Below are 18,886 nucleotides of genomic sequence, written 5' to 3'. Positions count from 1 at the left end.
TTGACTTAGCTGAGGCTCACATAGGCTAACTTCTTTACCTCAAATCACAAAGATCATAAATGGTGAGCTCTGCTTAGACCTAGGGTTTCTGATAGTTAGCCAAGTTCTCTAAATGAGCCCATGCCTTTGTGTTTGATGTTCTGTATTCCATGCATCATCAGGACTGGAGTCCATCAATTCCCACTGTGTTTTAATAGAGCAAGTTAGAGTGCAAGAGACAAACAAAAAGCAGCCTAATAAACACACATGATGAATATGAGCTGTTTTCTAAAGCCAAAGGATGTGATCACTGCATCTTTTCTTGTCTGGCTGTCTCCTATTTTCATTCTTCAAGTCTCGACATGAACGGCGTCTTTGCAGCGGATTCCCAGATTCCTCAGCATCAATTCTGTTCCGTGTTCCCCCCACCCGCCCTCACTGCACTCTGAAGCTTTTCTTCACGACAATTCTCCCAACTTGTTATGCATGCATCTCTTGTCTCTCCCATGGAAGCTGAGACCTGTGAGTGCTTGTGTCTTTTCTGCCCACCTCTGTACCAGCAGTGCCCAGGACAGTTGCTGGCACTCGTGGTTGTTTAATAAATGTTTTCTAAGTGAATGATGTGCTAGACCTTTCCAAAGACTCATCCAGCTATATTTTTAATATGAAATAAATAATATTTTATTATGTAATAAAATAATACATATATTACACATAATATACATATAATATACATACATATACATATATTACATATAATAATACACATATTTAATAAAACATATATGTATGTTCTGGGTTTCATTGTGTTGCTCAGGCTGGTCTGGAACTCCTGGGTTCAAGAGATCCTCCCACCTTAGTCTCCCAAGTAGCTGAGACTATAGGTGTGTGCCACTGCACCTGGCACCAGGTTTTTGATCTTTAAAATGGAAAAATCTGAACAGTTTGCATGGTTTCCCAAGGGGTAACAATAAAGGTTAAATTCCTGGAACAAATCTGTCAAAATGGTAATGGCTTTTCTCACTTATAGTGGGATTGCATGAGACGTTGCTGCCGTAGCTTTGGAGTGACCACAGAATTAAATAACATCTATACCCCCAAAAGGTACCTTTCCTCCAGGAATTTTTGGGAGACAGCAGTCTTCCCTGGGCCAATGTAGAACAAAAGGGAATTTCCTAAGCCTCTTTTCCCCAGATTGCATGAGTCAGATGTAGGTTTACAGACCTGCCGCTAATTAAAGCACCGTACTTGAATGCAGCTATGTCAGGCAGCGCAGTTGTCACTGTCTTCTTAAATGTGAATAACAAGTCCAAATATTATATTGGAGGCTAATCGTTTGAATAGTTGAGAGCTGTCAGCTGGCATGAGTCAGTTTCCCTACAGACAGAAGGACATGCTGCTTCCAGGGGTGGTTTTGCCATCCTGGGTCCCTTGGAAAAGAAAAATAAAATAATATTTTTTGGATTATAAAGAGAAATTGTCAAAAAAGTCCAGACTTGTTATGTTCATGTCTGTCCCTCTAATCATTCACCAGGTTAATCCGGTTGTTTACTAGTTGTATGGCATCTTGTACAGATAAATTGAACACATTCATAAGCTCACTGGACTCTCAGGTCAGGGAGGAAGACCCTGTGGGAATGTGGACCAAGCACGCTTATCAGTGAAATAATGAGTGTTCACCTCCAATATATTTACTGATTTACAATTAAACACATGCGACAGGAAGAGTGGGTGTTCCCTTTACATAAGTGGCAGTTTGCTTGTTGCTAATAAAAGAGAAAACCTTGGTAATACTCTTAATTTTATTATTAAGAAGAGTGAAATTTTGTGGAACATTTTGCTTGAATATTTTATGAATTTAAACATCACAGAAAAAAAAAAAAAAAAAAACAACTGGTGAGGAGAGCCTTTATGTCCTGGGTAGATGCTTAGCTTTAAAATGTTTTGTTAATTATTGTGGCATATATGACCAATCAATAATATCTCACGGTAAAACGTACATTTAGGGAGAGGCTTATTCATAACCATAGCACATGTAAATAAGATTCTTCAGTATTCTTCTTAGTAATTCCCTTCTTTCCTGCCTTCCTTCCCTACCTCTCTCTTTTTGCTTCCCTTCCTCCTTCCTGCCTACATCCTGCTTTCCTCCCTAATTTTTAGGTCTGTCTGAGTTCTTGGTCCCATCTGAGACTAAAATGAAGAGCCCACAGAAATAAGAAGGTGTCAGCTGTGCTGTTTCGTGTTTGCTGTGCTTGTGTTACTCGTGAATCTTTTAAAGCCACTATCTCCTTTATAAGTATTATTTTAGTAAAAACTGATAAATCAATGTAAAAATCTACTTAGGCCTCTACAAAGCTGCAACCTGTTGAAACTTAAAGAACTGTCACTGTGGCCACAGAGGCCACCGTTGCTCCTACCAGTCTTAAATATAAGGAATTCTTTATGTCTGATAGGTTCCACCTAGGAATAGAAACTGAGATTTCCATGTTTCCTCCTGCACCCTCTGGGGTGCTAAGAGAGCTGGGCCTGGACAGAGCCTGTAGGACCGTGGGGAGTGCTCTGCATTCTTGATCATGCACAGTGCTCTCTCACTGCAGAACGACTCCCCTACCTTGGCACCCTTACCTGTAGGTTGGGAATCATGGAAGGAACCACAACATAGGGTTGAAGGGAAGAAACTTCTAGTGCAGCGCGTGACACACAGACAGATGACATTCGTTCCGCTTGATAGGGACTTGCATGAGATGCCCTGGGAGGAGCCCCAGCCGGGGAGTGCCCCGGGACCAAGGAAAGCCTCCTGCAGGCACTCACAGAGGACAAAGCTGGAGCTGCAACCTGGGTGTGTTGGGGTTTAGAGGCTGCTCCTTTTGCTTCCTCACCCCCCAGCCTCAGGCCCAGCCTCCCACCTCCCCCAGATCCATGTCCATGCTTCTTCTTCTGATGTCTGCCCCTTCCCCACTCTCCTCTCTACAGAGCTCAGGCCTGTTAAGAGCTTGCTGTACTTCAGTCCTTCCATGCCCCGAATTCTAAACCAGTCTTGAAATCTCACTGCATACACTTTAAAAAAAAAAAAAAAAAAAAAACAGGAGTTACCCATTTCACAATATTTATCTTGAACAGCTTTTATTTTTCCTATAGTCATGATGTTCATGGTGACATAATTTCTTTTATAAAAATGTATCCTTATGTAGTTCCTCTCCTCCCTGCTTTAAGGTGCTTTGGTTGTTTCCAGAGTTTTGATTTTGCCGTTGAGACCATACAAGATGGAAGAACAGGGTCCTCCAGCTTCTGCATAGACTGATTCCCAGAAGTGCGATTACTGGGTTCACGGGGATAACCCTCAAGATCTGTGACGGGGTCAAATGACAGAGTCCCAAAATGATGTCACGCATTTGTGTCCTAGGTGCTTTTTTTTTTCATATGCCTCAACCTTTTCATCATTTCAAAAGAAACCCAGTGCCTTCTAGTCACATTTAGGATTTCCTAACTGGCCTGCTGCCCCATATCTTCTTCAACTTATGGTTGCCATGGGAAGGGTCTGGGAGTCAGGACAAGAACATTGACACTTGCATTTATGTTTCATCACTTCCTGTCAGGGGCAATCTGAACAAATCACTTAGGCTGGACCACATTTATTTTAATTTCAAAAACTTTTTAAAGAGCAGTTTTAGATTCTCAGCAAAATTGAGCAGAATGCACAAATTGTGCATTCTGTGTCCCTCTACCTCCCTTGCCCCCAGCCTCCTCCACTATCAACATCCCTGCAGAATGGCTCATGTGTTACAATTGATGAACCGACATGGACACATCACCATCCAGCCCACTGGGCTTCACTCTTGCTGTTGTACGTTCTGTGGGTTTGGAGGAATGTATAATTCCATGGATCTGCCATTATAGTATGATATGGAACAGTTTCACTGCCCTAAAAATCTCTTGCGCTCTGCCCAGTCATTCCTTCCTGCCCCCAGCCCCAGCCACTGATCTTTTTACTGTCATTGTAGTTTTACCTTTTCCAGAATGTTGCAGAGTTGGGAATCACCCAACCCTTGTAGCCTTTTCAATTTGGTTTATTTATCTTAGTAACATGGATTTAAATTTTCTCTGTGTCTTTTAATGGCTTGATAGCTTATTTCATTGTACCACTGAATAATATTCCAGTGGCTGAATGTAGCATAGTTTATTTATCTCTTTACCTACTGAAAGACATCTTGGTTGCTTCCAAGTTTTAGCAATCACGAACAAAACTGCTATAAATATCTGTGTGCAGATTTTTGTGTGGACATAAGTTTTCAACTTACTTGGGTAAATACCTAAGACTGCAATTGCTCTATCATACGGTAAGAGTGTCTTTAGTTTTGTAAGAAACTGCCAAACTGTCATCCGAAGTACCTGCACCATTTTGCGTTTCCACCAGCGATGAATGGGAGCTTCTGTTGTTCCATATTCTTGCCAACATTTGGTGCTGTTAGGGTTCTGGATTATTGCCATTCTAATAGGTGTGTAGAGGTATCTCACTGCTGCTTTAATTTGCATTTTCCTGATGACATATGATGCGGAGCAACTTTTCATATTCTTACTTGCCATTTGAATATACTCTTTAGTGAGGTGTCTGTTTAGGCCTCTGGCCCACTGTTTAAAAACTGGGCTGCTTGTTTTCTTATTGTTGAGTTTTAAGAACTCTTTGTTAACTTCATTTTCCTCATCCCTACAGTAGGTTTATCTTCCCTATCTTCCACACACAGTTTTTGTTTAGGTCAAATCATATAATTAACACTGAGTGCAGGTTACATATTGCTAGATTGTGACATAAATGTGAGGACTGATCAATATTTTTCTACTATTTATATCCAAAACACATGTGCAGTGGTGTATTTTCAGATTAGACATTGTTGTATTTTAATCTGTCTATATTTTAATGTTACAGTGTACCTTGCATTATAGAATAACTTCTAAAAATTCTTTTTATGCTATGTATTGGTCCATTCTCACATTGCTGTAAAGAAATACCTGAGACTGGGTAATTTATAAAGAAAAGAGGTTTAATCGGCTTAAGGTTCTGCAGGCTGTACAGGAAGCATAGCAGCATCTGCTTCTGGGGATGGAAGGTGGAAGGCAAAGAGGGAGCAGGCATCTTACATGGCAGGAGCAGGACCGAGAGAGTGGAGAGGTGTCACGCACTTTTAAACAACCAGATCTCACAAGAACTCACTCATTCGCTATACACTACCAAAGGGGGATGGGGCTAAACCATTCACGAAAACTCCACCCCCATGATCCAGTCACCTCCTACCAGGCCCTACCTTGGACATTGGGGATTGCGATTTGACATGAGATTTGAGTGGTGACACAGATCCAAACCATATTATGCTATATTCCTTAAACATGTCTATTTCTGTTTAATAGTCACCCTTCTTTTGCAAAATATTTATATTTGTACTTGACCCATTCATCTTCCTTTCAGAAATATCTCAGCCTTTCTCCTCTTTGCCTTCTTTTCTTAAAAAATATATATTTATGTACTTCATATGTAAAATTCCTACAGTAAAATCCACTACAAGTTTGACAAATGTATAGAGTTGTAGAACCACCACTCCAATCAAAGTACAGAGGAGTTTCATCCCCATCACCTTCTGAAAAGAATAATTCTTCCATGTAACCTGCCTCTGCAATTTTTTAAATTCAGGATTCATGTTCTTGCTATTAGTCACCCTCAGAACAGCAAGAACTCCTCGTAAGTCAGGGAGGAGCAACAGAACAAGTTGTTCAATTACTTTGGAGATGTAGTACGTGTTTCTTCAATTGCTTACAGTAATTTCTACTTTCTACGTTTAGTATACGCTTTGCACATAATAGGTCTTAAGTAAATATTGATTTACTAGATTTTACATATCTCTCTTTTTCCACATCTCTCTCACACACAGATGCTAAGAAAGAAATTATCTAAGGGCAACCATGGGCAAAGAATCTGGAATATATACAATGTATATGAGATCTAACAAAATATAAACAGTATATTTAGAGCTGTTTGAGAAAGGTATCTTAAATTGGAAAAAGATTGGGGCTTTTGGAGAACCTTCTTTTGTTTGGTAGAGGCTATAAAATGTCTATCTCAACCAATTTTGTCTCTTCACACTTGGCGAGCATTGACTTTCCTTTCTTATGTCTGTTATTGATCCAGAGTTAGCATGGCTGTTGTAGCACTGAGGCTGCTTTTCTCTTCCTTCATCTGCATTTTGCCTGATGACTTAACAGGAGTGAGGAGCACCTGTCAATTAACTCTCCAGTTTAGCTCTTCAGCTAAAAAGCATATTTTATTTCTAAACTGCAATACACTTAACTATAAATTATTATCTCCAAAACTTTACCTACAAGCTAGTGAAATTAAGATTTAAAATGGAATCACGATAGTCACCAGTTTCATTAAGGCATCTGTACTTTCTACTCCAATGCTTGGACCTAAGGACAATACTGGTAAGTTACAACGTTTACTTTGTGTGGGATGGGACCATAGAGAGCTAGAAGACTTAGCTTTGCCTATGGAATATATTTGCAGCAATCTCTGAAGCCAAGTCAAAACTTTCTGGCATAATGCAAACAGAGCAAATTTTTGCAGTATATTTTTTAAAATAATTTTGAAGTTTTTAGTAATGTTTTAGAAAGGTTGGTGAGCCTGCCTGAGATGGGAAGTTTCTTTCCTTCCAGCTTGCTAAATACGGATTAGTGGGTTCCCTTTGTACCTTTGCCAAGGAGGTTCTGGATGCTAGTTCCTCAGGTGCATGAACTTGGCTGCTGCATCTTACGCAACATTGAGGTCAAGCCTGGGCCTCAGATGTAGGGCTTGATCTTTTTGTTTTTTGACTTTTTTTTAAGAACGATTTTTAAGAAAAAAGAATTCCTGTACAATCTTTGCCCATTTAAGTTTCAGTTGTGCCCCTCATGTCCCTAAGAGCAAAAAGATCCAGTCCAGGATCATGAGCTGCACTCAGTTGCATGCCTGTTTAGTCACTGTCAATCTACAAGGATTCCTCAGTTTCCTTGACTTTCATGACCTCACTATTTTTGAAGAGTCCAGAGCACGTATTTTGCACAATGAGCCTCAATGTGAGTTTGCCCTATTTTGCTGTGATTGGTCAGGTTATGCATTTTTAGCTGCATATTTTGCTGTGATTGGTCAGGTTATGCATTTTTAACTCCAGGGGTGATGCTGTGTCCTACTGCTCCTAGCTGCCTGCTGCACAAGGCTGATCTGCACCATGGCTAGTGGGTGATATTTTATCCCAGGTAAAGTAGAAAGTGGTGTCTGCCACACTTTCTCGCTCTTAAGTTAATTTCCTTTTCTCTCTCTCTTTTTTTTCTTGAGGATAAATTTTGAGACTCTCTAAATTCCACTTTTCTCACTCACCTATTTCAGCATCTTCTAATGTTCATTGCCAGAATTAAAAATTATTACTATGGCACTTGCCAAGTGGTAATTTTTCTAATTCTGTCATTCCTTCTGTGTGTTTTAGTTGGCATTGTCCAGTAAGAAAGAACTCTCTCTTTACTCCATTGACCTATTTATATCAGGAGCCACTCATAGCATCCTATTCTACTCAATGAGTTGCAATTCAGTAGAGTCATTATTTAGTTTGAGGCTCATGTCATACCAAGTTGAGCCAGTGGGAGGTCCTTCACGCTGGTTTTTGTGCCTTTTAACTCATGCCTCCTACTCTTTGAGCATTTTCCTGCTTCCTGACAAAACAAGATGTTCTAAGATTACCATTCTTTCCCAGGCCTGGCTCTAGAATCAGCCATTTCTCCAAGAAATCCTGGCTGCTCAATATACTCATGGTGGCTGGGGTGTTGCTGCTCTGAGGTTTCCTCATGAATAAAGTAAAAGATCCACTTCTATTTTTGCGTCTCTTTCTGCCCATAAATAGAAAACTAGGAGTTCAGCTCCACATGGCATCTCTAATTCCAATCCAATTATGTAGCATTCATTTAGTGTTTCCTCTTGCCTTACTGGTACCGCCCTTCTCTGATACCAAGAAACTCGACTTACTCATTCCTATGCTACCTTTTCCCTCAGTCCTCCTATGTGCAACTCATCTTCCAAGGTCTCCACTTTGCTTTGCTGCTCTGGTCACATGCCCTCTTGTGGGAACCTGCCCCACTCCAGTTGCCACTTTGTGTTGGCCCCAAACCTTAAACTGGTGTCTTCCTTACAAAAAAAAAAAAAAAAAAAGGAAAGGAAAGAAGGAAGAAAGAGGGAAGAAGGAAGAGAAGGAAACAGGTAATTTTTGAGAACCTGTTCCCTTTTTCTTTTATGTGACATCCTGTTTGTTGTTGTTGTTGTTTTCTTTTTCTTTTTTTTCCTAAAGAACAATACATTCAATATTTTGAGGATTCTTCATTTGGGGGCTAAGGTCCTCTTAACTTAGAGCAGCCTCAGGGTCTAAGCATTTATGCAGACAGCCTGGTGTCTTGTAAACACTGACTGTGCTATCAGTCCTTCCACTGGAGTGCTGTGACCCATTCTTTGCATTCTGTTTATAACAAGGTCTTGTAGGATGTCACAGAGCCTGAGTGTGAATTATAATTGACCTTTTATAACTTACGTCTTTTAATCTTCCCCTTGTACGAATAAGCAAACTGAGAAACTAAGAGACCAAAAAGATAATGAGTTGACCAAAAATCAGAAACTGGATTTTTTTTCATTTTGTGTTGGACTCCAAAATTTTCTACACTACTTTCCAACTTCTACTGTTCTGTAGTCTCCAGGGACACCTCAAATCAACAGCCCTTGTTTCAAGGCTGTGATATGACGGTGTGATAGTTCTAGGATAGGCTAGATAATGGTCCCCCAGCGATGTCTACGTCCTTATCACTGAAGCCTGTAAATGTTACCCATATGGGACTGTGGCAGGAGATACCCCAAATTATCTGGGTGGACTTGCTGTAATCAAAAGGATACATCTAAGGGGGTTTGAAGAAGGTCAGAGAGGAAGAAAGTGATGTTATGATGAGGCAGCAGTTGGAGAGATGAACTTTAAAGATGGAGGCTGGGGCCATTGGCCAAACAATATTGACAGCCACTAGAAGCTGGGAAAGTCCAGGGAGTGTATTCTCTCCTGATTTTAGCCCAATAAGGCCTATATCAGGCTTCTGACCCCCAGAACTGTAAGATACTAAATACATTGTCTTAAGCCACCACATTTGTGGTAATTTGTTACAGCAGTGATAGGAAATCATACAAGCTCCTGTAAAATAACAAATCTTGCTGCATGCATCGTGTTAGCGTGTCAGGGGACAGCCCTGCCCAAGATCCCATATTTAGAGAGTAATTGCTAGTACCTCTAGTGTTTCTTATCATCTAAGTTGTCCATGTGTTTTCATCTTCTGCTTCTTTAAAAAACAATTGCTTTGGGGAAACGGAAAGAGTACATCTTATGTTACATGTAGGTCAAGTTTGGAAATTCTTCCTCTGCTCAAGTCATCACTCAGCTGGGTTCCATTGTCCTTGTCTTACAAAAATTTGGTCAGCTTCATAAATTTCTCTAGCATCTAAGCAAAAAAGTACCTTGCACTGACCATCTCCAGGACACAATCCATCAAATTGACACTTTAAGTGTAGATCATATCTGGGGTCTCAGGCTGCTTGACAATACCCTTTAAACAGAGAACCCAAAAGAATGGGGCATAGGATTCATGGCTGAGGGATTGATAGCACAATCAGCGTAGAGATGACACTGGGCTGTCATAAATGCCTAGACCTCAAAACTCTTTTAAATTATGGAGACATAGATCCTCAAATGAAGAATCCCAAAACTTTTGAATTTACTGTCCCTTGAAAAGAAAGAGTAGATATGCTATAGGCATTGCTTTTAAAGCCATATTTTTGTTGCATTTTAAATTACTTTCATGCTAGTTAGTGTCCTTGAGACTTAATTTCATCATTTCTTATTTTATTCTTATTTACTTTGTGTGATGAATTTACCTAAAAATTAATGAGTAGTTTGACCAACTTGATTGTCCTTTGACTTGAGAAGCTTGTAATTTCAGTGAAATTCAAAACATTAGATAAGATTGAAAACAATATTCTACTTATTTTGTATGAAAGTTGGAAGGTGTAGGTCTTATTTGGTCCATTTGAATTGGCCTATGGCCTATGTTCAGTTACAATGATGGAAAATACCACCAAAAGAGGAGGAAGATGTATGTATAAATAATGTCATTCCATACTAAATGCACAAACGCAGCATTCTTCTTGAACTGGAATGTGTTTCCAGGACATAGATGTTTAGCCTGCATTCAGATAACTTCCTGTGCAATTGCTTAACCTTTATTTCTATCTCTTTTGGAGGATCATTTATATGTTTTGACCAGGACTTTTATAATCTCAGTGAGAATATTTTTGCAGTATTTTGCATCTCCTCGTAATTATTGAGATGAAACAGAGTTTAACTTTCTTTATTTGAATTACTTTAAAAAACCTGAAGAACGCCTTTCAGTAGAAATATTGATTTAAATATTGCTGGAAAGTATGTATCAGATAAGAAGGAATGCAGTGAGACCTCAGTTAACATTGTTGATGGGTTCCTGGAAACTAAAAATTTAAGCAAAACAATTTTTTTCCCCTCATCAACGCTGTAGCAAAATGGCATTGAATGAGATGACATTGTTTAAGGACCTGCTGTATGTCCTTTTGCTTAAAGTTGCCCTTGTGACCAGTAACTTACTGATGATGCTGAGTGAGGACTTACTGTAAAATGATACAATGTGGAAATACTATGTTCAGAAGTCAGTGAAATGTTAGGAGCCTTCTTATAAGTTTTCTTTCATTAAATCCCTAGGTAATGTTCTATTCTGGATGCTAGGGTTACCTGAAATACTTGCCAAGGACAGTTTTACAATTGTTGTCTAACTGTGTGATTCAGCGTGAGAATTATAGTGCAAAATAACAAAAGCAAAGTCTACCATCAAGACTCCAAATCTTTGATTACAGTGATCAATGTCATATTGCTTTTGAAAAGAGTAACCTTTATTGGCCCTCTCTGTTAACGGGGCTACTTTGACATTTTGTCAAATTCTCAGAACCTCCTGGATGGTGTGCCTGCAGTTAAGCTTGGCACTCATAAAATTCTGATTGTCTTAGGCTTGCCTTTCACTATTCACAGGCAACGTTCCAGAATTTTCAGACACATTGTACCCAGATACTTAGTGCCGTACCATAATTGATTGTATTTCCTGCTGATCTGTGAGATCACTGAGGGCAAAAACTCTGTCCTTATTCTGTTTCCTCCTCCAACACACACACACACACACGTGTGCATTCAAACATGTGCGTACAGATTCACACATGTTTGCACACACCCACTCACACACACACCCACACACCCTCCACCCCACCACATGCAACTATGGCCTTTTATGAGAGGAGTTAGAAAAGGAAAATTTAAAAAGGACAGATGAATACTGTTATCAATAATGCCTTAGTTATCAAGGTATGCTTCATATAATCATAGTTAAACGTGACCATTAAATGAAAATTCTATTTAGAATATGATGTAAAGGAAAATCTTTAGTCAATGAATAAGTCTTGATTTTCACTATTTCTATTGTTTCCTATTTCATTCCGTATAAATGCACTAGGTGAAGACTTACTGCAGTAAGCCTCAATGCCCTCATCTTAAGCGAGGATAATAGTACCTGTCTCATCAGATTGATCTGAGAATTACATGATGAAACATAGCACATACACCCTACTACACTTACTCATCCTTATCTAGCTACTGTTAAGACCAGACATTGCCAGCATGCTACATGCCAGGCATCGTTTTTATAACTTTATACATAAATGCATTTACTGCTTGCAACAATCCTATAATATGTCTTATTTATTACCATTTATCATGTGAGGAAACTAAGTTATAGAGGGGTAAAATAATTTGTCCAAGGTCACATGGCTGACGCACACTCAGAAATGTTATTTATCATTATTCTTCACATTATTATTTGCAATAGTAGTGAGGTTTGCAGTTTTTCCTTGGAGTCTTACTGGGAATCAGCAAAGGGTTATCTTTCACATGAAGGTAGCTGCATCTGACCTTTCGCTAGTGCTATGCTTGCAGATTTTGCTCAGTAGGATTTTGCTAATTAACCACATGCAGAAATATTGCATACCTCTCCTGAAGGCTTGCTTGCTCATGGCTTCTTCTTTCTGGTGCCTTCACCCATCTTTCCCGGTGGTTGGGAGCTCCTCAGGAACATCTAGAGACAGTCAATGCCTTTTTGCTTATTTAGAGGAATCAGAATGGTGAGGTTGTGTAGAGAAATCAGAAGTGAGGCAGGGTGCTCAGTGTGGGCTGATATCTGTGTATGCAGGTATTGGACTTCACTACCCAGTGCATTGGGTGGGAGGTACCAGCTGGATGGACAGTGACACTGGCCCAGCAGGAGTCACTTGGAGAGGGGCCAGGGCCAGGGACCAATATCTCTATGGATATGTGCAGAGAAAGGGGTGATGGAAGCTCCTGCACATGATGCCAAGGGAGAGAGTGGCAATGCACAGTGCCTAACTTGGTGCATGGCCCACAGAGGATGTTCAGGAAACCTTGCCTAACCACATGAATAACAGAAGAGTTACTGCATGCTTCCAGAGTCTATGCCTGGCACTTTACAGCCATCATCTACTCAACGTTAGATACTGTGATCATCATCTCTGTTTTATTAAGGCAGCCAACACTCTAGGTGGTGCAGTCCTATGCCTGCAGACACAGAGCTGGTCCACATCTTGCCAAGAGTGGAGCTCCAGCAGTTAAGACTGTGCTGCTGCAAGGCTATGTCTCCTTGACTTTTATGCTTCTTGTGCATTGCCCAGTGTTTATTTTAGAGATTCTCTTTCCATCACTCCATAAATCCCTGCCAGCGATCCAGGTGCAGCTCAAGGGCCTTGATGTCTCCAACCCACCTCATTTCCCTTTGTGTCGGCTCACACTTCTGCTTTCTCATCTTAATTTTGCTACTTTAGTCATAGTCTTTGGCTTTGAATAAATTGAGGTTAGACTTCTGCCTCCACTACTAACCAAGAAGTGACTTCAAGCAAGTTATTTAATTAACTACCTTAGTGACATCATATGTCATAGCCCATGGAAAGCACACATTTAATGGGCAATTTTATGCATGAGATCCCATCTACTGTCAGTAAACTGAGCACTGCAATTTTATTGTCTGATTCACCTCTGAATTCCTAAGATGCTGGTACAGTGAGTCACAAACTTAAGTTGAATCGGATACACTGTGTTATTATCTGTCCCCTCCCTGCCTACCACTCACTGCCTATGCATTTGACCAGCCTCCACTAGCTAGTGAGGGTCTGGGAGTTCACAGCCAAGTTTCATTCATCTTCGCATTCTATGGGTAGCCTGTTTTGCTGAGAGCTAGGTAGTCTTAGAGTTATGCCAATTAAATGGACGACTAAGTGAAACATATGAGCTGTGTTTGGCGTATGTTGTCACAATAGATTAGGCAATTGAGGCAGTAGAAAAGAAATGCAATATGTATAGAAACATAAAATAATACATGGCCTTTTTTTTTTCCCCCCCAAAAGGTATTTTTGATGCTTTTGCAAGATTCCAACAAGAAATCTCACGTTGCCCTGGGGACTGAGTCAGAGCTGCAGAACCACAGGCCTGCAGGACATCTCCCTGGCTACTGTAAGTACAGAATGGCTTCCTGCATTTCTGCTGGAAGAACAATGACACCAGCCTTATTCAACATCCCTTGTTTTAAAAGTTGAATAGCAAGGTTCTGAAGTTAGTGAGGAGATGTGAGTGTATAGTGAGGGGGCAAGTAAATACAGGTCAGAGGCAAAAAACTTTGAGTTTTATCTTGGCTTGAAAAAAAACAACTGTGTGTTTATGGGACACATTTATCTTTTCTTCAGGACTTGACTTAGTATATAAAAAATTTCTCAATGTATACAGTTAGAGTAATGACCACCATTCATCTTCTTTTACTTTCATCACAAACTGATCTGGCCTACCTGCGTGGTGTGCCTCTTATGTGCAGGCACCCTTCTGGTAATGGATTTGCACGGCTTAACAAAGCCCCGGATGTGGGCTTTGCCTTCATGCAACCTCTGTCCATTTGGGACCAAATCATGGCTTCAGCATTTGTATGCAGCCTCCTTTATAGGCTTTAATGATTGAACAGAATCTGGATTTGGTGTCTAGGTGTGTGACTGAAGCTCCAGTTCAATCCAATTCCTGGCATATTTATTAGCAGCAACTCAGCAAGGATCGCTGAGCTGAGCTCTAGGGATGTGGAGGGTAATAAATCTAAGGCCTTCCTTCAGAGATTTCAGTCCGCCAGGCACATGAACTCATGAATAAATAACTAGAATTAAATATGTTATAACCTTTTATGATGTTTCCCAAATTGCATCCTCCTGACAACTGTAGGAATTGCTGTTGCTGTACTTCCTCTTTAGCTCTTAGTAGTATCAGATTTGAAAAACATACAATTTAGCCATTAAAATAGATGTGTAGTAGTTTCTCATTGTGGTTTTAATTTGCATTCTCCTAATGATTATGTTAAGCGTATCTTTTTATTTCCCACAGTTTTATTGAGATATAATTCACATAACACAATTCACTCATTTAAACAGGACCATTCAGTGGCTTTTGCTTTCTTCAGAGTTCTGCATTCGTCACCACAATCAACCTTAGACTATTTTCATTACTCTGAAAACTGGTGTCACTTAGCAATCACTCCTCAAAAATCCCCATTTCTTCAGCCATACGCAACCCCTAATGTACTTTCAATCTCTAATAGATGTGCCTATTTTGGACAATTTATACACATGGAATTGTAGTATGTGTGGCCCTCTGTGACTAGCTTCTTTCACTCAGCACAATGTTTTTGAGGTTCATCCATGTTACAGTATGCCAGTACTCAATTTGTTTTGATTACCAAATATTTCATTGTATAAATATATCACATTTTTGTTTGTCCATTCACAAGTTGATGGGCATTTGGGGTTATTTCCAGTTTTTTGCTATTGCAAATATACTATTACAAACATTCATATACACATTTTTTGTGGATATGTTTTCTCTTACACATATACCTAGGAGTGAAATTGCTGAATTATGTTTCAATCATTTGTGATTGAAATGAAATTTCAATCAATGAAACTGCTACCCTATCATCTAAAGTGATCACATCTTACATTCCAACCATTAGTATATGAAGGTTCTAATTTCTCCACATTCTCCCAACCTTTGTTATTATCTGCTGTTTTGATTATAGACACCTTAGTGGATGTGACACACGCCTTAGTGTGTATCTCATTGTGGATTTTATTTACATTTCACTGATGGCTAATGATGTTGAATATCTTTTCATAGGCTTCATGGCCATTTGTATATTTTCTTTGGAGAAATCCATATTCAGATTTTTTTGTCCATTATTAAAATTGGACAGATTTTATTTCTAGAGTTGGAAGAATTTCTAATTATGGAATTGTGTGAGTTAAGTGGAATGGTAACTAGGTTTTCATAAATGCCCTTTATGAAGTTGAAGAAGTTTCTGTCTATTCCTAATTGTGGAGTGCTTTTAATCATGAAAAGTGTTGGATATTGCCAAATGCTTTCTCTGCATCTATTGAGAGGATCCTATGTTTTTTGTTTATGTATGTATTTAGATGGTATATTTTTGATTTTTGGTAGTTAAAACAACATTGCATTCCTGGGATAAATTCTACCTGGTCATGTCATATATTGCTGGATTTTATTGTGCTAGTATCTTGTTGAACATTTTTGTATCTTTATAGCAGACATTGGTCTGCAATCTTCTTTTCTTGCAATGTCTTTGTCTGGTGCTGTTATCATGGTTATCTTCACCTTACAGAATAAGTTGAGAGGTGATCCCTTCTCTTATATTTTCTGGAAATGTTTGTGAATAATTGGTATTAGCTCTTCTTTAAATGTTTTGTAGAATTCACCAGTGAAGGCTTCTGGGCTTGGGCTTTTCTTTGTGGGTAGGTTTTTTTATTATTATTAATTCAATTATTTAATTGATGTAGGACTATTAGATTGTCTATATTTTTTTCAAATCTGTTTCAGTGTTTTGTGTCTTTCCAGGAATCTGTCCATTTCATTTCAGTCAATATGCCGTTTTACGTTGTTGGCATACAATTGTTCATAGTAATCAGTTATAATTTCTTTTATTTTTTTTAAAGTCTGTAGTGATGTTTGCCAAGTGCGGTGGCTCACGCCTGTAATCCCAGCACTTTGGGAGGCCAAGCTGGGTGGATCATGAGGTCAGGAGATCAAGACCAGCCTGGCCAACAAGTTGAAACCCCGTCTCCACTAAAAATACAAAAAATTAGCTTAGCGTGGTGGCAGGTGCCTGTAATCTCACTTACTTGGAAGGCTGAGGCAGAGAATTGCTTGGACCCGGGAGGCGGAGGTTGCAGTGAGCCGAGATTGTGCCACTGCACTCTAGCCTGGACAAGAGAGCAAGACTCTGTTTAAAAAAAAAAAAAAAAAAAGTCTGTAGTGATGTTTCACCTTTCATTTCCACTTCTAATAATTTGAGTCTTCTCTGTTTTCTAGGTTAATCTAGCTGAAGTGTTGTCAATTTTTGTAATGTTTTCACAGAATCAGCTTTTGGTTTTATTGATTTTTCCCTTCTCAATTTCATGAAATTCAGCTCTCATTTTTATTATTTTGCTTCTTTTGCTTACTTTATATTTAGTTTGCTCTGTTTTTCCAGTGTCTTCAGGTGGAAGTTTGTATTATTAATTTGAGATCTGTTTTTTATAATAATAAGCATTTACTGCTATACATTTTTCTCTAAGTATTGCTTCAGCTGTATCCTGTAAGTTTTGATATGTTGTATCTTCATTTTTCTTTCATCTCAAAGTATTTTTTAACTTCTCTTTTAATTTCTTTCGTTTTTTATTTAGGTTGTATTGATTTCCACATATTTGTGAGTTTCTAAATTCCTTTTTGTTATTAAAGTCCAATTTAATTTTATTGTGACCTGAAGAAAACCAGAATGGGTTCATATTTTTAGCAGAGACGGGGTTTCACCATGTTGGCCAGGTTGGTCTCAAACTTCTGACCATTGGAGGCGGAGGTTGCAGTGAGCCTATATTGTGCCACTGCACTCCAGCCTGGGAAACAGAGGGAGATTCCATCTCAAACAACAATGACAACAACAACAACAAATAATTTCTTTTCAATTTATTAAGGCTTGTTTTATGGTCTGTGCTGGAGAAAGTTCCATGTATCCTTGAAAAGAACGTTCATCTGTTGTGATAGGTGGTGTGTTCTATAGACATCTGGTATTTAGTTTGTGTGTAGTGATTGTTCAAGTCTTTTGTTTTCTTGTTGATATTCCTGTAAATTATTTTATCTGTTAATAAAATTTTGGTATTGATATTTCTGATTATTATTGTAGAATTGCCTATTTCTCCCTTTACATCTGTTGACTTCTGTTTTTACGTCTTTGGGGACTCTGTTAGGTACATAAATCATCACAATTTTATATCTTCCAGATGTAAGGCTTATTTCATAGCTTTTATAGTCTTCTTTCCTTCTTGTATTCCTCCTGGTCTTTTTAGACAGTGCTGTCACTATACCTGATGAAGCAATTTTCGCAAAAATCTTTGTGAAACGTTCTTAGGTTTCAGTAATATTCATCCATTAGACAAAAGCCAGGTGGTTTTGAAATAACCTCTTCTCTATTTTTTGGCTTCTGCATAGATGGCAGAGGGAACCACACCACAAAGCTTCCTAGGGGTCCTCTGGTTTGGTTGAGTAGACCTGTGAGACACACTTGATCTTTTAAAAAATTTTTTAATTTTATGTATGTAACAAACCTGCCCATTGTGCACATGTACTCTAGAACTTAATGTATAATAATAATAAAAAAATCTATATACATTATAAATAACCCAGTTAAAAAATGATCAAACAACCAGAAGAGACATTTCTCTAAAGAAGACATGCAAATGGCCAACAGATATATGAAAAAATACTAAATTAATAGTCAACAGAGAAATGCAAATGAAAACCACAATGAGATATAACCTTATATCTGTTAGAATAGTTAATATTAAAAAGACAAAAGATAACACATGGTGGGGAGGTTGTCAAGAAAAAGGAATTCTTCCACACTGTTGGTGGGAATGTAAATAAGTATAGCCATTATAGAAAATAGTAAAAAAGTTCTTTAAAAAATTGAAAATAAAACCACCATATGATCAAGGAATCCCATTACTTGGTATATATCCAAGGAAATGAAATCAGTATATTAAAGAAATATCTACACTCTGATGTTTATTGCAGCACCATTCATAATAGTCAAGACATGGAATCAACCTAAGTGTTCATCAGTGGGTGAATGGATAAAGAAAATATGGCCTATGTACATAACAGAATACTATTATTCAGTCTTAAAAAAGAAGCAAATTCTGTCATTTGTGACAACATGGATGAACCTGGAGAACATTATTTTAAGTGAAATAAGCTAGGAACAGAAAGGCAAATGCTACATGATCTCACATATATGCAGAATTTTTGAAAGTTGAAGTCACAGAAATAGAGAGTAGAATTGTGGTTACTAGGGGCTGGGAGGGGATGTGGTGGGGAGATGTTGGTAAATGGATACAATATTTCAGTTATATAGGAGAAGTAAGTTCAAGAGATCTATTGTACAACATGGTGACTGTAGGTAATAACGTTTTTTATTCTTGAAAATCTCTAAAAGAATAGATGAGTTTTCTCACCACAAAAAAGTATGTGAGGTGTTGCATATGTTGATTAGCTTGGTTTAGCCACTTCACAAGGTATACGTATTTCAAGACATCATGTTGTACATAATAGATATAATTTTTATTTGTCAACAATAATAATAA

The 18,886-nt window shown here is 38.6% G+C and overlaps 1 protein-coding gene across 1 annotated transcript in view; it reads left to right on the top strand.

Moving 5' to 3' along the window:
• ABCA13 (ATP binding cassette subfamily A member 13) overlaps window positions 1-18,886 on the top strand; it is a 502,662-nt gene that overhangs the window by 257,251 nt on the left and 226,525 nt on the right. The window contains exon 42 of the mRNA XM_073008854.1: window positions 13,568-13,673. Within this exon, the coding sequence (XP_072864955.1) occupies window positions 13,568-13,673 (106 nt within the window). The remainder of the gene's footprint in view (window positions 1-13,567; window positions 13,674-18,886) is intronic.

This window comes from Chlorocebus sabaeus, chromosome 21 (assembly GCF_047675955.1).
Source record: "Chlorocebus sabaeus isolate Y175 chromosome 21, mChlSab1.0.hap1, whole genome shotgun sequence".
NCBI lineage: Eukaryota > Metazoa > Chordata > Mammalia > Primates > Cercopithecidae > Chlorocebus > Chlorocebus sabaeus.
Note: the sequence above shows the minus strand (reverse complement) of the source record. Positions and strands in the feature narration are given on the sequence as shown.